The 26056-nt window shown below is 40.0% G+C and overlaps 1 protein-coding gene across 3 annotated transcripts in view; it reads left to right on the top strand.

Moving 5' to 3' along the window:
• The window catches only part of MOB1B (MOB kinase activator 1B), an 82752-nt gene that overhangs the window by 31785 nt on the left and 24911 nt on the right, over positions 1-26056 (top strand). The window contains exons 2-4 of one of the 3 annotated variants that reach the window (XM_025385267.1): positions 7156-7215; positions 15665-15776; positions 22761-22927. In XM_025385267.1, the coding sequence (XP_025241052.1) occupies positions 15748-15776; positions 22761-22927 (196 nt within the window). In that variant the 5' untranslated portion in view covers positions 7156-7215; positions 15665-15747. The remainder of the gene's footprint in view (positions 1-7155; positions 7216-15664; positions 15777-22760; positions 22928-26056) is intronic. The other 2 variants (XM_025385266.1, XM_025385268.1) reach the window with 2 other exon arrangements.

Here is a 26056-nt window from a genome sequence, read left to right as displayed (position 1 = left end):
CGTAGCTGATAATTTCAGCTAGCGGCTTGGCAATGTAAGCTGGGACACTCCAATTGCACTCTGAAGTCTCGCCTGTGGAGTAAACACACATTGACTGGACTCATTTCAATTGGAACTCCAGATGGCTGTTGTAGGACTTCCCAGCACTGCTTAATCTGAATGTATTTTCCCCAACTTGGTGAGTGTGTGTGTTTGTGTGTGTGTGTGTGTATTTTCCTTTTCTCTCACTTTAGTCTTTGCTAGGTTAACCATTATACTTTTTTTTTTTTTTTTAATTTGAGACAGGGTCTTACTCTGTCGCCCAGGCTGGAGTGCAGTGGCACATTGACTGTTCACTGCAACTTCTGCCTCCCGAGCGTAGGCGATTCTCCCATCTCAGCCTCTGGAGTAGCTGGGACTATAGACGTGCACCACCATGCCTGGCTAATTTTTGTATTTTTAGTACTGACAGGATTTCGCCATGTTGTCGAGGCTGGTCTTGAATTTCTGAGCTCAAGCAATCCGCCCGCCTCAGCCTCCCAAAGTGCTGGGATTGCTGGAATTACAGGCGTGAGTCACCAATATACTCTTTTGCTATGCTAATCAAACTTTTCTTTGAACTGCATTTAAGTGTAATATTGTGGTTTCTTTTGCTTTCAAATCCTCAAACCCAAACAGGAAGTAAAACTTTCAGCAAAACACTAGGCTGGTCTTGAACTCCTGGCCTCAAGCTGTCCTTCCTTGGTCTCTGAAAGCACTGACATCACAGGCTTGAGGCACCGTGCCTGGCTTATTTGATCTTTTTGAACAAGCCTATGTTGGAGCTTTTTGACCTGCTCCAGTCTGTATTGTTGGTATTATATAGTCCTGCACCATAGCTGTCATATTTGGAATCTCTTTTAGCCTTCATCCAAGGGATTCCCCTTACATAGTTCTTGGGTTGGATTTCCTGTTTCTTTGATCTCATGTCTTGGTTTACTTTTTTATTTTGGTGAGGCAGATCTTCTAAAACTGTAGAAACAATAAGGAATGTAAATATTTTAAGACCTTAACATACCTTCATACTTGATTGGCATTATGTCAGAGGAGTATAGAGTTCTAGGGTAGAAATAATTTTCCTACAGAATTTAGTTTTAATTTGTCTGGGATCGAAGTTCCATTTGCTGTTCAGAAGTCTAAATGGGTTTCTTTTTTTTTAAGTTTTAAAAAAAATTCTTTTTGAGATGGAGTCTTGCTCTGTCACCCAGGCTGGAGGGTAGTGGTGCGATCTCAGCTCACTGCAACCTCCGCCTCCCAGGTTCAAGCTATTCTCCTGCCTCAGCCTCACAAGTCGCTGGGGATTACAGGCTCCCGCCACCACACCTCACTAATTTTTGTATTTTTAGTAGAGACAGGGTTTTACCATATTGGCCAGGCTGATCTCAAACTCCTGTCTTCTGGTGATCCTCCTGCCTCAACTTCCCAAAGTGCTGGGATTACAGGCGTGAGCCACCTTGCCCAGCCTCTAATACTTTTTTATTGATTTTTTTATTTCCGATCTTTTGTATGGGACTTCCTTTTTTTTTTTTCTGGATTATTTTAAAGTCTTACCTTTGTAACTTTTTCTAAATTCATAATGGCATCCTCTGGTGTGGGTCTAGTTTCATGCACTGTTGTGGGTCCTCTTTTAGTCTGAAAGAGCATTTTCAGTTCTAGGAAAATATCCTGATTTATTGATAAAACACTTTCTCTTTCCGAATTTTCTATATCTTGGATATTAGGCTTCTTGACTGGTCCTTAATTTTTTTTTTCTCCTTTCCCATCTCTTTTTTTTTTGAGATGGAGTCTCACTTTGTCACCCAAGGTGGAGTGCAGTGGTGTAATCTCGGCTTCCTGCAATCTCTGCCTCCCAAGTTCAAGTGATTCTCATGTCTCAGTCTCCCAAGTAACTGGGACTACAGGCACGAGCCACCACACCCGGCTAATTTTTTGTATTTGGTAAGGGGAAATTTTTAGTAAGGGGTCTCCCCATGTTGACCAGGCTGGTCTTGAACTCCTAACCTCAGGCTGTCTGCCTGGCTTGGCCTCCCAAAGTGCTGAGATTACAAGCGTGAGCCACCGTGCCCGTCTCATGTTAGAAGCTTCCTTCCAGTGCCTGGTAACTCTTTTGCTTTCTGCTTTTATTTATAAGTAGGGCAATTAAAAAGCTAATTGGATTTCTGTGTGCATGAGTGTGGAGGGTTTATCAACTATGGGCTTTGCTGAAGGATGATATAGCTAGGTTATTTCCTTGAAGAACTCCTGGTATGATTATCTTTTCAGGTCTTATACATGGTATGGTACGATTTGCTCCCCCCCCCCCCCCAAAAAAAAAAAAAGCTTTTCTGGTCTTTGTTTGGAGGCTGTTATCCCTGATTGCAAGGTTTCTGGTTAGCAGAATAGGCTAGGGGTCTCAATATTGATTATTCAAATTCACTTTATCTCCTTGTGTTAAGTATGGTAAACTTGCCTACAACTCTACTGGGGTCTCTCAAGTCAGAGACTTTCTGTTTTGCCCTCTCCATAGAATAAACCTTCAGCTTTCAGTTTTTCCTTGGGGCTGGGGTGATACAGAAGCCCACTGTGTAGATTGTTCAGGGGATCTGGAGGTTACAACTGCTTTTTAAATAGAGTGGTAAAAATCCTGTTCTGTTTTTACTTGCATTTCCAGAGTATTCTACATCTAGAATTTTACATCCTGAATTTTTTGTAGGATCTATGATGTAAATTGGATTGGTTTTAATTTTAGGATAGGGTGTTTTCTTTTTTTTTTCTGAGATGGAGTTTTGCTCTTGTTGCCCAGGCTGGAGTGCAGTGGCACGGTCTTGGCTCACCACAGCCTCCACCTCCCGGGTGCAAGCAATCCTCCTGCTTCAGCCTCCCAAGGAGCTGGGATTACAGGCGCCTGCCAGCACGCCTGGCTAATTTTTGTATTTTTAGTAGAGATGGGGTTTCACCATGTTGGCCAGGGTAGTCTCGAACTCCTCCTCAGGTGATCTGCCTACTTTGGCCTGTGATTACAGGTGTGAGATTACAGGTGTGAACCACCGCGCCCAGCCTAGGATTGGGTTTTCTTAGGGACATTAAATCAGTTATTCATCTACTTTATAATTTCCAAAATTTTGTTGTCTTCTCTTTCATTCATTTTATTTGTATGAGATTATGATTTTTAAAAACTTCACTTTATTATGACTTTGAGTAGGAAGTGGAGGCTAGTGTATGTTTTCAGCCCAACATCTTCAATAGTTTTCTTCTAAGTACTGATCCATTTTATTGTTATGTTCTGTTAAGCATTCGCAATTGTGTTGTGTCTAAGTGAAAGGAAATTGTGTTATTGTGTTGAATCACTGCAGTGTATTAGTAGATATTCTTAAATTCCTTTTTTCAACGAATTTGATATTTCCTTTTTCCAACTTTGACTGTTCAGCAACTCTCATTTTTGCAAGAAAACAGATTAATCCAAATTTGAACCGCAAGGGGCCAGGCATGGTGGCTCATGCCTATTATCCCAGCACTTTGGGAGGCCGAGGTGGGTGGATCACTTGAGATCAGGAGTTCGAGACCAGCCTGGCCAACATGGCAAAACCCCATCTCTACTAAAAATACAAAATTATCCATGCATGGTGGCGCGCACCTGTAGTCCCAGCTGAGGCAGGATGATTGGGAGGATCTCTTGAACCTGGTAAAATGGAAAAGGTTCCCTTGTCCCCCTTGAAGGGTGCGCAGTGGGGGTGTGGCTCGCTTCTTTGGTGCCCTGCTGCTCAAACCTCTACGTGGAGCATGCAGTGCTGAAGCTCCAGTGGGTGTGTGTTACAGGATACTCTTTTAGTTTAGCCATCAGCTCATTGAGACCCCCTGCCTAACAAGGACAGAGAGTTTTCTTTATCCCGGAGTTCTTGCCTTGGTGTACAGAAGAATTGGATCACAGGTGGGCTTGGAGAATGAGTGGAAGGTTTTATTGAGTGGAAGTAGCTCTCAGAAGATGGAGGAGCCAGGGGGAGATGGTTTTCCCCTGGAGTCCGGCCACTCTGTGGCCCAGTCTCTCTTCCGACTGCCCTGGCCAGACTCCGCATCTTTCCGCTGGTTTATGACCTGCCCAGTGCCGGCGTCTGTTGGTTTGCTCTTCTGCCAGCGTGGTCCACTCAATGGCCTCTTGACACCCAGCCGCTTGTGTCTTCTTCCGCTGATGTGTTCCTTTCCACGTCTAGCCACTTGTGCCTCTGCCTGTTAGGGTCTCGGGGGTTTTTATAGGCACAGGATGGGGCCATGGTGGGCCAAGGTGGTCTTGAGAAATGCAGCATTTGGGCATGAAGGCAGGAGTGTCTGCCGTCACCTAGGTCCATGGGCACAGGCCCAGGGATGGAGCCCTCTTCAGGGACCCACCTTCCTCTATCTAGCCAGCACTTTTCTGCCTCCTTTCCATACCACTGGGAGGTGGAGGTTGCAATGAGCTGAGATCATGCCACTGCAGTCTAGCCTGGGTGAGGAAAGAGTGACATCCCATGTCAGAAAACAAAACAAACCACCAGATTTGAACTGCAAGGAATATCTGTTAGGTGTTTTGCCAGCTTCCCACAGTGCTTAACATGGTGATGTCTTGCCAGTATTAGGTATCCTAGACGATTAAAGATGAATCTGTCCGTGTATCAACATTGTTATCAGTTAAATGTCTCTAAAATCTGATTCTAAATGGGTGAACAAGTTTCCTTTCGTTTTTGTTTTCAGGTTAATAATAAAAATAATATTAGGGCATTACATATTAATTGGTCTTTTAATGTATCTCAGCTTTGAATTTAGGATTTGATTAACCAAATTTAACTATAGTATTTTGTCTTACTATAACTGCAGAAGTAGACATCTCTTGCCACATGTACATTGTCTGATTTTCTCTTTATTTGTATCTGGCTATCATATCTCTCTTGACTACTTTGACTATTTATTTTATTTTATTTTTTTTCTTTTCTATGCCATACAGACTCAGCAGTAGTGGCTGTTTCTTAACAGTTTAATTTGAATTTCCAGATGCCCTTTTAGACATAAAATGTGTTCTCAGGAGTATACTTTAATTTCTACTCACCTCTTTGTCACTTTTATCTGCTGCAACTTAAAAAATTTCTTCTTTATTTTCTTTGAGATGGAGTCTCATTCTGTTGCCTAGGGTGGAGTGCAGTGGCATGATCTCGGCTTACTGCAAGCTCTGCCTCCCAGGTTCACGCCATTCTCCGCCTTAGCCTCCCGAGTAGCTGGGACTACAGGCGCCCGCCACCATGCCCGGCTAATTTTTTGTATTTTTAGTAGAGACGGGGTTTCACTCTGTTATCCAGGATGGTCTTGATCTCCTGTCCTCATGATCCGCCCACCTCAGCCTCCCAAAGTGCTGGGATTACAGGCGTGAGCCACCGCACACAGCCAATAGATTTCTTCCTTCTTTCCCTTCTTCTCTTCCATCCTTCCTTGTGACATTTCTCTTGTGGTATCTTTCTTTTCAGAGAAAATTAACATTTGAACATTCAAATGCTAATGTAACCTTTTAATGTAAAGCTAATTACTGAGATCACAAATGGTATTTTTATTTATTTTTTTATTTTTTTGTGTGTGTTTTTGCCTTTGGGGTTTTTTTTTTTTTTAATTATACTTTAAGTTCTAGGGTACATGTGCACAACGTGCAGGTTTGTTACATATGTATACTTGTGCCATGTTGGTGTGCTGCACCCATCAACTCGTCAGCACCCATCAGCTTGTCATTTACATCAGGTGTAACTCCCAATGCCATCTGTCCCCCCTCCCCCCTCCCCATAATAGGCCCCGGTATGTGATGTTCCCCTTCCAGAGTCCAAGTGATCTCATTGTTCAATTCCCACCTATGAGTGAGAACATGTGGTGTTTGGTTTTCTGTTCTTGCGATAGTTTGCTGAGAATGATGGTTTCCAGCTGCATCCATGTCCCTACAAAGGACACGAACTCATCCTTTTTTATGGCTGCATAGTATTCCATGGTGTATATGTGCCACATTTTCTTAATCTAGCGTGTCTCTAAATTTCTTAAACCTCTTGATTAGAATGTTTTAATAGTTGTAAAAGGCTTTAGTAAGTTTTATAATTTAATTATTATTATCAGTCTTAGCTAATATTTCAGATTATTCAGGTTATGCATCAGAATTACGCTTTGGCAGCTCCTATTTAAATCCTCAATGTCTTTGACCTTAATTACACATTAGTTAAAATTGATCTCCAAATCAGAAATGATTCTTATGTTATTAAAAACCAAAAATCCTAAGAAGCAAACACTCAAATCAGCTGCATTTGAAGTTAGATTTATAGGAGAAAATAGTTTATAACTTTTGTGTACGTATTACCAATATCGTCTATGTAATTAAAGTAGAATTGCCATTTAATAAGTAGTTATTTCATAGGACATTTTATCAGTTTTTTATAGGCATTAGCATGGATTTCTTTATTTTTTTAAGAATGAATTGAATGCATTGAATTTCTCATACATGCCATGATTTTGAACTTTAACATAAATTATTTTATAAATATGATTAAAGCTTTCTGCTAGAGTCATTGTTTAATAGAAAAAGAATAAACCTAAACTGTAGTTTTAAATTGAAAGAAAACTTGTACCTATCCTGAATGTATGTGTGTTTTATCTAAAAGATATGTCTGTAGAATTGGAAATTAAATGTGAAATTCATAGACATTTAAAGAGAAACTGATGTTTTTGTGATAGCCTCAGAGAAAAGATACAGACTAGGGCAGAATTTCTGTATCTGGGTTTATGAACAGGTTTTAGCCCCTCCCTGAATTCCTGTATGCAAAATATTGTGGTTTTTTTTTTTTTTTTTTTTTTTGAGACGGAGTTTCACTCTCTGGCCCAGGCTGGAGTGCAGTGGCCGGGTCTCAGCTCACTGCAAGCTCTGCCTCCCGGGTTTGGGCCGTTCTCCTGACTCAGCCTGCCGAGTAGCTGGGACTACAGGCGCCTGCCACCTCGCCTGGCTAGTTTTTTTGTATTTTTTAGTAGAGGTGGGGTTTCACCGTGTTAGCCAGGATGGTCTCCATCTCCTGACCTTGTGATCCGCCCGTCTTGGCCTCCCAGAGTGCTGGGATTACAGGCGTGAGCCACCGCGCCTGGCCTAATAATTGTGTTTTTTGTCTCTAGAGAGAAGGTTCATATTGTCAGATTGTGAAAGACTCAAAATAAAGAACTGGAGGCAAAGAAGTCAGCAAAGAAAAAATTATTAGATAGGCCGGGCGCGGTGGCTCAAGCCTGTAATCCCAGCACTTTGGGAGGCCAAGACGGGCGGATCACGAGGTCAGGAGATCGAGACCATCCTGGCTAACACAGTGAAACCCCGTCTCTACTAAAAAATACAAAAAAATAGCCGGGCGAGGTGGCGGGCGCCTGTAGTCCCAGCTACTCGGGAGGGTGAGGCAGGAGAATGGCGCAAACCCGGGAGGCGGAGCTTGCAGTGAGCTGAGATCGGGCCACTGCACTCCAGCCTGGGCGACAGAGCGAGACTCCGTCTCAAAAAAAAAAAAAAAGAAAAGAAAAAAATTATTAGATAAATGTTTAAGAGCATTGTGGCGGTATTTCCATTTTATGTAGCTCAGAAATATATCTCAGTAGGTTCAGGGAGTTCATTGCTAAGTTATTTTTATTACGGAGATATGATTTACAAAACATGAAGTGCTCAGATCTTAAGCGTATAGTTAAACAAGCGTATGCTCTTTGTAAACCACACTACTTTTAAACTTGAAACATTTCCGTCACCCTAGAAAGTACTTTACCTTTTAAAAATAAAACCATAGGGTCATTTCTGATGGTTTTTTTGACATAATATTATATAAGCATACACTTCCATTTCACATAGTTCTAGAGATTCCATTAGCTAAATGGGGTGGTTCAGATTTTATGGAAGAGGAACTAGTAGTTTGCTAGTTCCTGCTTTTTGCACTTGGTGCTAGTTTTGCCCATTGAACAGCACAGCTGTTTCAACTCTGATGATCTTTGAGGTGATCAAAGAACTGGGATGACATCCAGTATCTCAACACCTGAATCCTTAGAGAGATTAGCTCACATCATTTCTTACAGTTAACCATGTTTTCCTCTTACCCCACAATGATGAATAATCATCTGACATAAAATAGTGAAAGAGCTTTGATAAACTTTTCTAAGGATAGTAGTTGAAGGTAGAGTAACTTAAAAAAAAAAATCAACAATTATTGATCTGCATTAGAAAGTAGCTTCTGAAAAAATACTCAAATGAATAAGACATGTGGGACCTGCTTCTAAATTGTACACGGTAATAGAAGAGACAGGAGTTAACACACACTTGTCATAGTTTGGTAAATATGGTAATAGAAGACTGTACATGTACCTAAATGGGTTTATATATTGATAATTGAGAGAATCAGTTATATCAAGCTATAACTTCTGATTTTCCCTCTGTGAGTAGCATTAATAAGCCTTCAAGTGGATAGAGATCTAGTGTTTTGGAAAATCTTTTTCAATCAAAATTTAAAAAATCAAAACATTTCCCTTTTTGAGAAAATGAAAAAATATATAAATACAAAATTTGGTGTCAAAATGAATATTTAGAATGAAAAAATCACATCACAATTTTAATAACACAAGGTTAACATCACAAAATATAGAAAAATAACATTTTTATGTCAACTGCTAGATATCTCTAATACTTTTTTTTTTTGAAATGGAGTCTTGCTCTGTCACCTAGGCGCGATCTTGGCGCATTTCAACCTCCGCCTTCCAGATTCAAGCAATTCTCCTGCCCCAGCCTCCTGAGTAGCTGGGATTATAGGCACATGCCACCATGCCTGGCTAAGTTTTGTATTTTTAGTGAAGACTGGGTTTCATTTCACCATGTTGGCCAGGCTGGTCTCAAACTCCTGACCTCAGGTGATCCTCCCGCCTTGGCCTCCCAAAGTGCTGGGATTACAGGCGTGAGCCACTGCGCCCAGCCTCTTATACTTTTTTATTTAGATTTTTCGACCACTTCTTCATATGTCAACAGTGTACTTTTTTCTCTAGCCTGACTGATCAAATTGTGTTTATTATGATAGCTTAGAAAAGTTTGAGATTCACAACTCGTTTTATTGGTAGTGTCTGTAATATTTTAAGATTGTTTTCAAATTTGGGGCAGCTCCTAGGGTTAGGCTGTTCTGGCATTGCTATAAGGAAATACCTGAGACTGGGTAATTTATTAAAAAAGAGGTTTAATTGGCTCAGGTTCTGCAGGCTGTACAGGAAGCATCGTGGCATCAGCTTCTGGGGAGGTCTCAGGAAGCTTACAATCATCACAGAAGGCAAAAGGAGAGCAGGCACATCGCATGGCAAAAGTAGGAGCAAGACAGTGTGAGAGAGAGGAAGTAGAGAGGAGAGAGAGAAGGGGAGAGAGTAGGGGATGACATGCAACAAACTTTTAAATGACCAGATCTCACGAGAACTCACTCACTATCAGACAGCACCAAGCCATGAGGGACCCACCCCCATTTTCCAAACACCTACCAGGCCCCACCTCCAGCATTGGGGATTACAATTCAACATGAGATTTGGGTGGGGACAAATATCCAGACTATCTCACCGTTGGTAAGTTTTATATGAAGTGCAGTGTTTTTAGATACTTCTGTGCCAATACCATGTGGAGCTCATATCTAGATGTCTCTGGCCCTCTGCCTTAGTGTTAATGATACCAGATAAGGCAGTGCATTGGGTGGTAAGAATATTCCTGGATGTCATTCCTGTACCCAGACTAGCAATTATCTAGTCATACATGGATGTGATTGCACACTACATATATCCTGTGAAACTGAAATATATACCCAACTCAACTTCCCCTTAGTTCAATGCCCAGAATATCCAATTACCTAAGGAGGAAGTATGATGGAGAGGGAGTCAGAAACAGGAGTCAGAAGTCAGAACAGAAGTCTTTAACCAATTGTAGTTGGATTGCTTTCGCGATTTTTGTTAGGACCCTTTCCAAGGCCCTGCATTTTAAACTCTCATGGTAAAGTAAATTCTATAGCCTTGTACTGTAATTTTGTGCTTGGATTCTGTTTGTTCCATTGTGCTACTGAAATGTTAGTTACAATACAAAACGTATGTTATTCTGCGTGCATACTATGTACTATGCTACTTTAACCTATCATGATTAGGCCTATTTGTATAAGCTGAAGATATAAATTTTGACAAATGTCTAAGGTATTTGCTGTGCTTTCAAATTTTTGCCCTGGAATTCTTTGTCAGTTAGCTCAACATTGAAGCTCTATTCTGACCTAGGCCTTGTGATAGGTTCTGGAGATGCAGTGATGACTTAGAAACATTTCTTACCTTTGAGAATCTCATGGTGCTATGTAAAATAGACAATGATAGTATCCTGTCTGAACACAGAGAAGGCATCCTTAACCTGTCTTAGGATATCAGGGAAGCTTCCTGAGGAAAATTACCCCTGCACTGATTATCTGGGGATGACTAGATATTATTTGATGAAAAAAGAAAGTGCAGTTAAAATTGTATGAGATAAGGAGAAGTAGGCACTACCTGATTTTAACTTTGTGTGTGTGTGTGTGTGTTTGTTTCCTATCAGGCTGGCTTCTGTATTGTAAGAGTTTAATTTCAAAGCATTTAGACCATACAACTTCTGTGTCACTGATTGTGTTGAACGCCTTTTGCAGGCAAATGCTTTGGCGAAGCTGGTTTTTCTTTGTTCTTTTTTTTTTTTTTTTTGACCAAAGTTTAAGTATGGCAGTACTGTAAAGGGGCCTAATACTGAAAATGAAATTTTGGTGTCAGGACTAGGAAATATTTCTCAGTCTGTTACTTTTCTTGCACAGTTGGAATCCTTTAGATTTGTCATAGTGAATAAAATAAAGATGACAGATTGATCCTTTTCTTTAATATTGGTAACAGTGGCTCCTCTCAATAAGATTTTTTGTCCTCTTCAACATTATTATTTGAGATAATAAGCATTTATTATGTATTCTATTACGTTTCAGCTTCTGTGTTAGGAATTGGGAATGCAAAGATATGTAAGACAAGACTCATATCCCTGAGTAACCCACAATCTAATGAAAGAGAGGGAGAGGGAAAAAGAAATATAAACAAGAAAGCAGGAGGAGGTCATATTTTAAGCTGCTCCTTCCTTCATGGATTAGTGGAAGTATGGCAAGAGGATAAAGTCAGAAAGGGTATTTTATTTATACACATTTAAGTGCATGTAAATGTGCATATATATATATAGTCATTTGTACATTTAAAAAATGCTAGTTCCTATTGTAAACCAAAAACTGACTGAGCAGATCTCAATCAATTAGTGGTTTATTTTGCCAAGGTTGAGGATGTGCCTGGGAAAAAGAAACACAAGTCACAGTAGGATCTGTGACCTGTGCTTTTTCCAAAGAGGGTTTTGGGAACTTCAGTATTTAAAAGGGGAAGAGCGAACAGAAGGGGAAGGAAAAAAAAGGAAGGAGGGTAGGCAGTGAGGCAAGTGATTACATTCTTGTGAGGCTCTGATTAGCCAGCCACCTTTCTCTTAAGCCTAGTTAGTTTGGGGTTCCAAGATTATATTTTTCTTTCACATTATACTGAGCGTTTGCTCTGTGACTGCTACCTCAAAACTAGGGTGCTTCAAATGTATTTACTCATTTATCGTAACAGTCCTGCAAAATTGGTGATGTCATTCTCAGTTTTTTCATTTTAAACTTAAGGAAGTTCTTAGCCAGTAAGTTAGAAAGACAGGATCTGAAACTGGCCGTGAAATATCAAATTACACAATTTCCCTAAGCTTACAACTAAAAAATTGGGGATGATATCACCAGTTTTGCAGGAGTGTTATGACAAGTGAGTCATAGACTCTGAAAAGGCAGGATCAAGACACTGGGTCTTCTTATTGTTGATTTTTGTTTTTCTTTTTAGAATGAGGGTCTCACTCTGTCAGTCAGGTTGGAGAGCAGTTGCGTGATCACAGCCTACTACATACAGCCTTGAACTCCTGGGTGATTCTCCCACCTCAGCCTCCTGAGTAGCTGGGACTACAGACATCACATCCGTGGCTAGTTGGCTAGCTTCCCTCCCCCCCGCAGAGATGGAGTCTCACTATGTTGCTCAGGCTCTTATTGTTGAATTTTAATAGCTCTTTGTATATTTTGGATATAAGTCCTCAACTGTGTATGTGATCTGCAAAGATTTTCTGCTAGTTGGTAGCTTGATATTTGACCTTCTTTACAGTGTCTTTCATAGAGCAGAATTTTGTTTGTTTGTTTATTTATTTATTTTGAGGCAGGGTCTCACTCTGTCGCCCAGGCTGGAGTGCAGTGGCACAGTCTTGGCTCACTGCAGCCTCAACACCCCCAGACTCCTACCTCAGCCTCCTGAGTAGCTGGGGCAACAGATGTGTGCCACCACACCCAGCTAATTTTTTGTAGGGATAGGATTTTGACATATTGCCCAGGCTGGTCTTGACCTTCTGAGATGAAGTGATCTGCCCACCTTGGCCTCCCAAAGTGCTGGGATTACTGCCGTGCACCACTGTACCCAGCCACAGAGGAGAATTTTAAACTTTAATAAAGTCTAATTTATAAATATTTTCTTTCATAAGATGCTTTTTTGTATCTAGAAACTCATCAAATTCAAGGTCACATAGATTTTCTTCTATATTTTCTTCTAGAAGTTTTATAGTATTTTGTTGTAGTTTTAGGTCTATCATCTAATTCATATTAATTTTTGTGAAAGGTGTAAGATCTGTGTCTAGATTTATGTTTTTGCCTCTGGATGTCCCAGTGTCCCAAGCAGTAGAGAACTACCACTTGTTGAAAAGATCATCCTTTCCGCATTGAATTGCCTTTCCTGTTTTGTCAGTATCAGTTGACTCTATTTGTATGGTCCACTGTTCACTTTTATAACGTCAATTATATTTTTCTTTGTGCCTTAAAAAATGCTTAATTAGACATAGTCACATACCTTACAAATCGCCCATTTAGAGTGCACTGTTTAACACAGTTTTTTAGTAACCATCTCCGCAGTGAATTATATTAAAAAGTCAACTTTTTATTTTTTTATTTTTTATTTATTTTTTATTTTTTTTATTTTTTTTGAGACGGAGTCTCGCTCTGTCGCCCAGGCTGGGGTGCAGTGGCCAGATCTCAGCTCACTGCAAGCTCCGCCTCCCGGGTTTGCGCCATTCTCCTGCCTCAGCCTCCCGAGTAGCTGGGACTACAGGCGCCCGCCACCTCGCCCAGCTAGTTTTTGTTGTATTTTTTAGTAGAGACGGGGTTTCACCATGTTAGCCAGGATGGTCGCGATCTCCTGACCTTGTGATCCGCCCGTCTCGGCCTCCCAAAGTGCTGGGATTACAGGCGTGAGCCACCGCGCCCGGCCAAAAAAAAAAAGTCAACTTTTTAATCTTACCAGAATTCTTTAATTTTTCAATTCCCCTCACTGCAGTTAATATCTCTTGACTTAACACCACTTGCTTAAGGAGAACTTCAGCTTCTCCATCCTTCCCTGATTGTTTCTTTTCATAATTGCCTGTTTTTGAATATAAGTGTCTCTGTTATTTCTAAAGATATTGATTATATTTAATATGTTCTTCTTGGTTTTCATTAGCATTAGATATATTGTTGAGTAGTTCTTTCATGGTGGTGGTTTTCCTGGAATATTTAGTGATTTGGGATTGCTCAACTTGAGTGTTTGAGGATATTGGTTTGCTTCTTGGTGAATAGTCTGATTATGGGAGCTTCCCTCTGGTGACAGGAAGGAGTAGGAACCGCTGCCTACTGTATAGAGGTATGCCAGTAGGTTCTCTTTTGACTGCCAAGTTCCCCTGCCTGCTGTGGAGGTGGTTAAAATCCCTCCCTCCACCATGCTCTGAGCTTCAGCTTAGGCTGTGCTTGCCTACTTCTCAGAAAAAGACCAGTCAGAAGGGTATTGGGATTCACTTGTGCAAAGACCCTGGGTTAAGTTTCCCTATAATCTTCTGGAGATCCCCTCAGGGTCCTCTCCAGTAGTCTGGATTCTGAGTTTGGAGCACAGTAGAATCACTGTTACCTTCATAGAGACCTCTACTGGGCATATCTAAGCTAGGTTTTCTGACTTCTCAGTCACTGTGTCTCATCAACTTTTTAATCTTGTAAGAATTCCCCAATTTCTGAACTGCGGATAGCAGATAGCATTCTTTCTTTTTTTCCAGCCGTGTTAAGGATTTCTTACTCTCCTAACAGTAACAATAGTAGGAATGCCACCTGCCACTAATAATAGTGATTTAAAAGGGATTATAGGCAGAAATGTAAGTAGATGTCTGTTCAGACTGCTGTCTGTCTTGAAACAAGGTTATCTTTTCAATACTCATAGCTTTTAGCCTTTAGCTTTTAGTCTTATTTTTTCTAGAACACATTCTATTTTGACAGCTTCTAAAATTTTTTTGCAGATGGATATCTGCCTTTCTGAAAGCGTGGATGTGTTTGGCAACATTTGGGGGAAATTGGTGTAGGGTAGAATTTTAATTTTCCTTACTGTCAGAGTATGTGCTGAGTATTCATATAAATTAGAGAAGGTATGAGGAGGGGAAATAGGTGGTTTGAAGATTAAGATGTGTCTATTCCCAGCGCTTAGGGAGGTGAATGTGGGAGGATCACTTGAGCCCAGGAGTTGGAGACCAGCCAGGGCAACAAAGTGAGACTTCCTCCCTATAGAAAAATACAACAACAAGAAAATTAGCTGGACATGGTGACGTGAACCTGTGGTCCCAACTACTTGGGAGGCTGAGGTGGAAGGCTAAGGTAGAAAGATCGTTTGAGCTCAGGAAGTCGAGGCTACAGTGAGCTGTGTTTGTGCCACTGCACTCCAGCCTAGGTGACAGAGTGAGACCCTGTCTTCAAAAAAATACACAAATAAAATTACAAAGGGGTGGAGACAAGGGTAAGAAAAAAAGAACGTTTTAAAAATAAGGAAAAAAAAGGCGGCTATTAATAACTCTGTTGATATAAATTAGCCTTGTGTTGTTCATGAATGACTTGAGTAAAATATGGTGAAAAAGGGAGAAAATTGTTAGAAATAATTTAGTAGAAGCTAAAGGTAAAGCATTGAGTAATGTTGGGTAGTGGGTAAAAGAATGGGCTTTAGGCCGGGCGCTGTGGCTCATGCCTATAATCCCAGCACTTTGGGAGGCTGAGGCGGGCAGATCTCCTGAGGTCAGGAGTTCAAGACCAGCCTGGCCAACATGGCGAAACCAAAAATACAAAAATTAGCTGGGCATGGTGGCGGGTGCCTGTAGTCCCAGCTACTCAGGAGACTGAGGCAGGAGAATCGCATAAACCCAGGAGGCGGATGAGCCAAGATTGGGTTACAGCCCTCCAGCCTGGGTGACAGAGCAAGACTCTGTCTCAAAAAAAAAAAAAAAAAAAAAGGAATGGACTTTAGAGATTTAAATCCTGGATTTAAATTTTGGCTCCTTAATTTACCACTTTTATAATGTTGAGCAGGGTATGTAAGTACTTTAAAGCTTTAGATTTGTCATCCATAAAATAAAGAAAAATAATAGCATTTGTATCAGAGTTACGGGGATTAAATGAGATGTATTGCACGTATATATTCTCAGTACAAAGCTTGCAGTAAATGTTAGTTAATATTAATCATCATTATTATCCTGATGTAGGAGTTCTCAGCCTGAAGTTGACTGGAACTATCAATTAACAAGTATTTATCGAATACCTGATCTGTAGTGTTGGACTTAGACCTATGGAAGGAGCTACTGATGTGAATGACAGGTTAGTACCTAGAGGCGGAGCAAAGAGAACTAATAGTAGTGAAGTTCTTACCATAAGTTTCAGTAGTAAGGTAGGTATTATTATCTCCATTTTATAGATGAGGAAGCTGAGACTCAGTAACAGTAACTTCTTCGAGACCTTGGTTCTGCCATTTAGCTAGCTGTAGTTAGATTAATAACTCACTTAACCTTGAAGAGATGGAGCTGTTGACACAAATACATGATTTGTGACAAAAAAATCATTTATTTTATAATCATTTGTATTACAAATAATTTGCTTTTAATTTTGAATAAATTTACATATTCTTCAGTGTCAATATATAGGTATCTGGTACAGAAAACAAAATAGGGATAATACAACAAAAACAAAAACTGTTAGGAACTGAGCCTCACAGCAGGAGGTGAGCAGCCAGCAAGTGGAAAAATTGTCTTCTGTGAAACTGGTCCCTGGTGCCAAAAAGGTTGGGAGCCACTGTTTTAGAGTCTCAAAGAGAAAATAAATGATGTTGAAATTTGCAAAAGATAAATCGGAAGACTAAGAGATACGTATTCAGAGCTATCTCTAGGACTAAGTTGTTTACTAGACAAATCACCCTGTCCTGCTCTAAAAATTGATTTGCCTTCAAAGACGAGTAAGAGTGGGAAAACAAATGTGAATATCATGGACATTTATTTGGAAAGCAGTGGAGTAATGCTATGAATTATTAATATTATACCTCTAATATGTAATACATCGTTCACATTCTAGTTAGAAAGCATTCCATAGTGGTTGAGTATGGTGGCTCATGCCTGTATTCCCAGCACTTTGGGAGGCCAAGATGGGAGGATTGCTTGAGCCTAGCAGTTCGAGACCAGCTTGGACAACGAAGTGAGACCTCATCTCTAATAAAAATACAAAAAATTAGCTGGGTGTGGTGGCGTATACCTGTAGTCACAGCTACTCAGGAGGCTGAGGTGGAAGGATCACTTGAGCCATTGATCATGCCCCTGCATTCCTGCCTAGGCAATAGGGCAGGACCCTATCTCAAACAAACAAATAAACAAACAAAACAAAACACAACATTCTCCATAGTTAGGATGCTGTGTTGGAAGCTGTACAAGAGAAATTAGTAGTCTAATTTCATAGACTACTTCATAGTCTAATTTCATAGTCCTTTAAGACTCATATGTTGTAGCTGCTCCCATACATTGTTAGTGGGATTGTAAAAGGGTGCAATTTATTTGGTGAAAAAACAGGCACTATATAAAATTTAAAAATGTAACTGCTCTTTAGAATAGCAGTTCTAGGAATTTATCCTTCATATATGCACACACACAAGGATGCCTACTGCAGTATTGTTTGTGGTAGCAGATGACTAGAGGAAACAACCTAAATGTTTTTAATAAAGGACTGATCAAACTATATTATGATATAATCTATATAAGGAAATGCTATTTCAGTCTTTAGAAAGAATAAAGTAGATCTACTTGTATCTTAAATATAACAGTTTTCTGGATATGTTAAGTGAAAAACATTATTAAGTACACTACATTATGGTGCTATTGTGTAAAAGCAAACAAAAACAGGCACAAAACTTCCTGATGCTTTTACCAGATACTAGAAACTGTAATTTCTTCTGAGGTAGTTGGGGTGAGAGGACAACATACTTTATGTTTTTGAAAATTTTTGTGAAGATTTGCATTCATATATCTTAAAATATGTGAGATATATGCATTTGGGCATACAGTGTTGCTACAAGAGCTTGTACTCACTGATGAGGACTTCTGTGTACATGCTTGGGTATTTGTGCTTTTGAATTTGAAAACTCTGTCAGTTGGTCTTTTTTTTGTTTTTTTTTTTTGGAGATGGAGTCTTGCCTTGTCGCCCAGCCTGGAGTGAAGTGGTGCGATTTCGGCTCACTGCAACCTCCGCCTCCTGGGATCAAGCGATTCTCCTGCCTCAGCCTCCTGAGTAGCTGGGATTACAGGCGTCTGCCACCATGCCCGGCTAATTTTTGTGTTTTTAGCAGAAATGGGGTTTCACCATGTTGGCCAGGCTGGTCTTGAACTCCCGACCTTAAGTGATCTGCCTGCCTCAGCCTCCCAAACTGCTGGGATTACAGGCATGAGCTACCTTGCCTGGCCTGTCAGAGGTCTTTTGACCTGGGAATGAGGAGCATTATTGACCACCACCATTTCCCAGTTGGGTGGATTCGGGTAAGAGAAGATTCAGGTAGCAGCTGAAAAAACCTAACAAAGACTTTTAAAAGAGTATTTTTAAAAAGTGTTAAGTGGTTAGCATATTCTGCAGTAATAAAGCAGACGGGTTAGACAGAAGGAAAATTAAATGCAGGACTTGAAAGCATTTGAAAGTATAAATGTATGTGGAAATGAGGAACAGAGAAGAGAGTCAAGAGGCTGCAGGGAACTAAAAACATTTACAAACATCTAATCCCTAAATGATACACTTTTGTAAAAAGTCATTTTCCAGACTCTTGAAAAAACAAAATAAAAAAAAGTAGAAGCCCAGATGATAATTTGTGATTTCTTAAGTAACATAAGAAGAAAATTGCAGGCTGGGCATGATGGCTCATGCCTGTCATCCCAGCACTTTGGGAGACTAAGGTGGGCGGATCACTTGAGTTCAGGAGTTTGAGACTAGCCTGAATAACATGGTGAAACCCTGTCTCTACTGAAAATACAAAAATTATCTGGACATGGTGGCATATGTCTATAATCCCAGCTACTTGGGAGGCTGAGGCAGGAGAATCGCTTGAACTTGGGAGGCGGAAGTTTCAATGAGCCAAGATTACACCACTGCACTCCAGCCTGTGGTTGACAGAGCAAGACTCTGACTTAAATAAGAAAACAAAAGAAAATTGCAAAATGGGGAGTAGAACCTTGTTTTCCTGATTTCCAATCTAACGCTAAGATTATTCCAAGATCGCTTGAACCTTGTGGTCAGCATAGGGCATAGCACCTCCCCCCGCCCCCCCAAAAAAAGAAAACCCAGAAATTAAAAAATTTTTCTTTTAAACTTGATGTATGACAGTTATTTTTTTCTGAACTAATTATATTTTCCCCCATTCAGTCTTGAGGGATAGAGTAGGATTTGGAGTTTTAGCATTGCACTACCATTTCTTTCTGTGAGTCATTGTGGTTCAAGAAAAGAAAGGATAATGAAAATACTAAATGTTGCATATATCCTCTCATTTTGCAACTGTCCTATAATACAGGTAGTGTTCACGTTTTGTTATTTTTATTAGGCTTTCACTGCTAAAGAAAAAACAGGCTCTGGAAAGTTAGGTAGTTTGCCTGAGATAATAACTTATGTGTGTCAAAGTTGGCCTTCACAAAATTGAACTCAGATTTTATTTTTTCTTTTCTTTTCCTTTCTTTCTTTTTTTTTTTTTTTTGTTTTGTTGAGACGGAGTCTTGCTGTGTCACCCAGTCTGGAGTGCAGTGACGTGATCTCGGCTAACTGCAACCTCTGCCTCCTGGGTTCAAGGAATTCTCCTGCCTCAGCCTCCTGAATAGCTGGGATTACAGATGTGTGCCACTATGCCCAGCTAATTATTGTGTTTTTAGTAGAGACAGGGTTTCACCATGTTGGCCAGGCTGGTCTCGATCTCCTGACCTCGTGATCCACCCACCTCAACCTCCCAAAGTGCTAGAGTTATAGGTGTGAGCCATTGTGCCCAGCAGATTTTCTTTTTTTGGAGACAGAGTCTCGCTCTCTCACCCAGGCTGGAGTGCAGTGGTGCGATCTCTGCTCACTGCAACCTCCAGCTCCCAGGTTCAAGTGATTCTCCTGCCTCAACCTCTCGAGTAGCTGGGATTATAGTTGCTCACCTCCACGCCCGGCTAATTTTTGTATTTTTAGTAGAGATGGGGTTTTGCCATGTTGACCAGACTGTTGAACTCCCGACCTCAGGTGATCCATCCGCCTCAGCCTCCCAAAGTTCTGGGATTACAGGCGGGAGCCACCACGCCCAGTGAAGTGTGTGTCTTATGCAAAATTTTGTTAAAGTATTAGAAAGAGGAAAATGAAGTAAATTTCAAGCTTGGTAGGCATGCATCTATTTATATTATTACCATTTATATTTATATAAATAAATTTTTAAATTTCATTTTATTTTTATGTTTTGGAGGCAGAGCCTTACTGTGTTACCTAGGCTGGTCTCAAACTCCTGCTCTCTAGCAATGCTCCTGCCTCAGCTTTCCCGGTAGTTGGGACTATAGGCATGTACTGCCATACCTAACATTTATATTTTTATAATTATATTTTAGAGATGCTTGGAGCAAATTTGGTGTTTAATACATTGTCTCATTAAACTGAAGAATTTCCGCATTCTAGTGTGGGTCTAGAGCTTGACTATATCTAATATTTGACCTTTGGATTTACACTTTTGCACTGGAAAGTCACTGAGTGGTTCTAAGCAGAGATGTATCATAATCTAATGAGTGTTTTTATTTTTATTTTTTTTTCTTTTAGCTTCTGATTCTCTGGTTGAAAAAAAAAATTAAATATATTTTTTAGAGAGGGAGTCCTACTGTGTTGCCCAGATTGGTCTTGAACTCCTAGGTTCAGGCGATCCTCCTACCTTGGCCTCCCAAAGTGCTGGGATTACAGGCAAGAGCCACTGTGCTGGGTCGATTTTTTACTTTTATTTTTCTAGACAGGGTTTTGCTCTATCACCCAGGCTGGAAAGAAGTGGCATGATCTCGGTTCACTGTATCCTCGACTTCCTGGGCTCAAGTGATCTTCCTACCTCAGCCTCCTGAGTAGCTGGGGTTACAAGCATGCACCACCACACTTGGTTAATTTTTGTATTTTTTGTAGAGACAGTTTCGCCGTGTTGCCCAGATTGGCCTGGGCTCAAGCAATCCGCCTGCCTCGGCCTCCCAAAGTGCTGGGATTATAGGTGTGGGCCACTGTGCCCAGCTCTGTGATGAGTGTTTTTAAAGTGATCCTTTAGGAGAGGGTGTGTGTTAGAGTTGAGGAACATCAGTTTAATTCTAATTAAACACCTGTGGAGAGACCTACATTTAAATGAGAATGCATGTACTTTACAATGAAAAATACCTGTTATTTGAATTGGGTATTCGGGTTGACTGGTAGATTCTTATTTTATTTCAAGATCCTCAATACTTTTTGACAGCTCCTCAGATGATAATAATAATGCAGCCAGGGGTTGAGAACTACTGGTTTATCTTAGGGAAAGAGGGAGGGATTGGGGTGAGGGGTTAAAACTTGAGAGGAGGTAGAGTGAAAAGCTTTGTAGAGTTTGGAAAGTGTCACCATCGTTTATGTAGTTTTTTTTGAATTCCTCGTTCATATTCATATGTTCAAATGCCTAGATGTTTTTGATGATGTGAATTTAATAACGTTAAAGTTCCCACTTATCTAGCCTCTTTTTTTCCAGTCTGTTTCTTATCATAAGAAGTGAAGGAGAATAATGGACGGGGGTGACTCCTAATTTGATAAAAATTTGCTAGCAGTAACAGAAGATTTAAAAATCCCCCTGCTATGTTTTTTCTTTTCTTTTTTCTTAAGGAGAGGGGCCTCATTCTGTTGCCCAGGCTGGAGTAGAGTGGCACGATCATTGCTTACTCAGTCTTGAACTCCTTGGTCTTAAGCTATCCTTTGGCTTCAGCCTCCCTAGTCCCTAGCTGGGACTACAGGCTGCACCATCACACCTGACTTAATTTTTAAACATTTTTTTAGAGATGGCGGGGGGGGTCTCACTATGTTGCCCAGGCTGGTCTCGAATTCCTGGCCTGATGCAGTCCTCCTGCCTCTGGCCTCCCGAGTAGCTGGAATTACCAGTGTGAGCCACCACACTCAGCTTTCCGCCTCTTTTTTTTTTTTTTTTTTTCTCAGAGATGGAGGTCTTGCTCTGTTGCCCAAGTGGTAGTGCTGTGTCTATTCACAGGTGTGATCATAGTGCACTACAACCTCAAGGGATCCTCCCACCTCATCCTCTTGAGTAGCTGGAACTAGAGGTGCCCAGCTCTCTTAAAAACTATTAAAACCACCTTGAAGCCTAGTTTCAGTTGATCCATTAAAAAAATTTATGTGTATATATACACATACACATTCGCTGTGTGTGCTTGTGTCTGTATCTCTGTATGTGCGTAAGCATTCAGAAATTTGAGCAAACCAGCCATACTAATGTCTAGCTACTTAACTGCTTAACCAGAATTCTGGACTAAAATTGATTACTGATACTTCCTATAATTGGGTAGAAAAACATGTAGCTTTGCTTTTCTTTCTCTTTTTTTTTGAAACATAGTCTCACTCTGCCGCCCAGGCTAGAGTGCAGTGGCACAATCTTGGCTCACCGCACCCTCCGCCTCCCGAGTTCAAGCGATTCTCCTCCTCAGCCTCCCGAGGAGCTGGGATTACAGGGACCCGCCACCAAGCCTGGCTAATTTTTTTGCATTTTTAATAGAGATGGGGTTTCGCCATGTTGGCCAGGCTGGTCTCCAACTCCTGACCTCAGGTGATCCGCCTGCCTCTGCCTCCCAAAATGCTGGGATTACAGGCATGAGCCACCGTGCCTGGCTGAACATGTAGCTTTTTTTTCTTGTTCCAGAATTTTTATGTTTTATTAATATCAAATTGTATCTTTATATTTCTTTTAAGAAGGAAACAAATTTATTTTATTAGAATGAGAGACTTAGAATAGGAGTGAAAGGAATAAAATAACTAAAACTTACCGTGGAAGTTTTTTTTTGTTTTTTAGATTACAATTTATAATCCTGAGTCATTAATTTATTGAGAAGAGGTGTTAGTTACAGCTTAAAAACTTTTTCTTTTTGTGAGTTAACTAGAGACAGCAGAGAAAGTTTGTAGGAGTTTTGAATGGAGAGCACAGTAGTTACAGCAATTATATTGCTGGGATTTAAGCCAATACAGTTTAGGTCTAATGCTTGGTGAATGACCCTGTTGAATGTCATGCCTTAAATATTAAACTCCTTTTTTTTTCTTTTCTATTCATAGTGGTAGTCGCTCTTCTAAAACTTTTAAACCAAAGAAGAACATTCCAGAGGGTTCTCACCAGTATGAGCTCTTAAAACATGCAGAAGCCACACTTGGCAGCGGCAACCTTCGGATGGCTGTCATGCTTCCTGAGGGGGAAGATCTAAATGAATGGGTTGCAGTTAACAGTAAGTAGCCTTTCTATTTCTCAGTAGACTATGAATTAGGATAATAGCCTCATTGTTGATGAGTGTTGGTGCTATCCCTTCTAGGATTTAGTTAGCAAGCTAACACCATAAAAGAGTGATAATCTAACTTTAACCTTCATGTTACTTTATTATTATTTTTTGAGACAGGGTCTCACTCAGTCACCCAGGCTGGAAGGCTGGAGTACAGCGGCACAGTTATGGCTCACTGCAGCCTTGACCACCTGGGCTCAAGCAATCCTCCCACCTTTAGCCTCTAGCATAGCTAGGACTGTAGGCATATACCATCATGCCTAGCTCATTTACAAACATGTTTTAGTAGAGATGGGGCTCTCACTATGTTGTCCAGGATGGTCTTAAACTCCTGACCTCAAGTGATCCTTCTATCTCAGCCTTTCATGGTGCTAGGATTACAGGCACTAGTCACCACATCCAGTCTTGTTATTTTATTTCTGAATATGGAATTTTATGAAACCTTGTTTCCTATTTTAATATAAAGCATAGATTTACTATCTTCATTACAATAATTATTTTTCATTTATCAAACACTGTATAGACACGTCACTCTCCTTTCTACATGGATGATTTTATTTTATCTTTATAACCTTACGATGTAGGTATGATTATTATTTTGGTTTAATAGATTAAGTTGAGATAATTAGTAAATTGCCTAGGTCATATAGCTATTAAATGGCAGAGCCTGGGCTCAAATATACAGCTATAGAATTTCAGAGTCTATGGAGTCAACCACTATGGTAAATTGCCTTTTTCAGTGGCACACTCAGTTATTTGTCTAATTGTGCTTTTTTTAATTTTTATTTTGAGATGGAGTCTTGCTCTGTCGCCCAGGCTGGAGTGCAGTGACACGATCTCGGCTCACTGCAACCTCTGCCTCCTGGGTTCAAGTGATTCTTCTGCCTCAGCCTCCTGAGTAGCTGGGATTATAGGCATGCACCACCATGTCCGGCTAATTTTTGTATTTCTAGTAGAGATGGGGTTTCACCATGTTGGTCAGGCTGGTCTCGAACTCCTGACCTTGTGATCCACCCGCTTCGACCTCCCAAAGTGCTGGGATTACAGGTGTGAGCCACCACGCCCGGCCAGTTGTGCTTATTTTTTAAAAAAAGACATCAAATAGTGATCTTATGAAATTAGTAAAATATATTTATGAGATGTTCTTAACTCCTACAGAGAATAACATGTGAATAGTAATTATATTCTTGAGAATTAAGCCAGAGGAAGTTGAGGAATAAAAGGTTCAGGGTTTTTCAACATTAGTGGGAAAAAAAAAATTAGAATTTTATAATTGAAGGAAATTGATTTGAATTTAGTAAAAATAAAATGAAATTTAATTGAAAGCATACGCAAAATAGGCTTTAAGAAAATGCAAAACAGTATTTTTCTTACATTTGATGGCCTCTTATTCTAATTTGAACTATGTCATGGAATTTATAAATTGAGTGGCCCCTCCTCTAATACCTTTTAGGAACCAGGAGATTTTATTATGATGTCTTAAAACTTACTGTGACAGCATTTACACAAGAGCCATGTTATTATTATGTGCTTATCCTCCTGGACCAAGAGAGTCTAGTTATTTGAAATAAAGTGATTTATTTGCTTTATTGATGAGGCCTGTCGTGTTTCCAAGATGGTTCTGTGTCATCTCCAAGACAATATTCAGAACAAATCTCCAATATATGTGTATGTTCTTTTTGTACGAATTTGTGCCTTTTTGTAAAATTTGAGAGTTCATTTACTCATGTTTAAAATGTAAGGATGGCTGTATAGAGCTTCTGTAGTACAGTAGATTCCGACTTTGAAATATAAAAGCAAATAATCATTTTCTGTCTGTATTCTGTCTCTTTCTCAGTTGCCACAACTGAGTGTCTGTACCTCCCTTATCTGCTAGGGATACATTCCAAGATGACCAGTGGATTCCTGAAACCGGTGATAGGACTGAACCTTATATACACTGTGTTTTTTCCTGTATACCACATACCTATGATAAAGCTTAATTCATAAAGCTTAATTTAAAATTTATTAAAGATTAATTTAAAATTAAGCACAACAGGAGGTTAACAACTATTAATAAAATAGAACAGTTACAATTATACTGTAGTAAAAATTATGTGAATATGGTCTCTCTCTTTCAAAATAATCTTATTGTGCTTTACTTAACCCTTCTTGTAATCCTTCACTCTGATAACCAAGGTGGCTACTATAAGTGATTAATGGGCACGTATACAGCTAGACAGAAGGATGATTCACATCCCAAGTGGACGGAGTGAGATGGTGTGAAATTTCATCACGTTACTCAGAATGGCACACAATTTAAAACTTACATATTGTTTATTTCTGAAAATTTCCATTTAATATTTTCAGCCCGTGGTTGATCACAGGTAACTGAAACCATGGATAGTGAAACCACAGATAAAGGGGGGGACTACTGTACTACTGAAACACCTAGAACTTTGAGAACTTTTAAAATTTCACAGTAATTCTATGATTTTACTACAGCTGGACACAGATTGCTCTGGACTGTAGCATTAGAACATCTGCTTAGGATATACTCTGCTTTGAAAATACAGCATTTAACTGAAGTGTTGGACTGTAAAATTTTCCTTATTTATAGTAATCTTCCCAAATGACACTTGATGAAGTAGGTGAATAGGGTTGGAGTCAGGACAGATACTTCCACTCACTGGCAGTGATTCAGTAAACATTTCAGGTTCATAAAAGAGTAAAGGGAATTATTGAAAAGATTTATATCCAAATGATAGGTGAAAGTATAATTACTTAGCTAATACAGGAGAAAAATAGAATAATAAAAAATAATCCTAAAGAATATAAGGAGAGACTGGGTGCATTGGCTCACGCTGTAATCCCAGCATTTTGGGAGGCCGAGGTGGGAAGATTACTTGAGGCCAGGAGTTTGAGACTAGCCTGGGCAAGACCTGTCTCTATAAAAATATAAAATAAAATAAATTAGTTGCGAGTGGTGGTTCACATCTGTAATCCTAGCTATTCCAGAGGCTGAGGTGGGAGGATGGCTCGAGCCCAGGAGTTCGAGGTTAGCCTGGGCAGCATAGGGGGACCTCTTCTCTAAACTAA

This window comes from Theropithecus gelada, chromosome 5, assembly GCF_003255815.1.
Source record: "Theropithecus gelada isolate Dixy chromosome 5, Tgel_1.0, whole genome shotgun sequence".
Lineage (NCBI taxonomy): Eukaryota > Metazoa > Chordata > Mammalia > Primates > Cercopithecidae > Theropithecus > Theropithecus gelada.
This window is presented reverse-complemented; position numbering and strand designations above follow the sequence as displayed.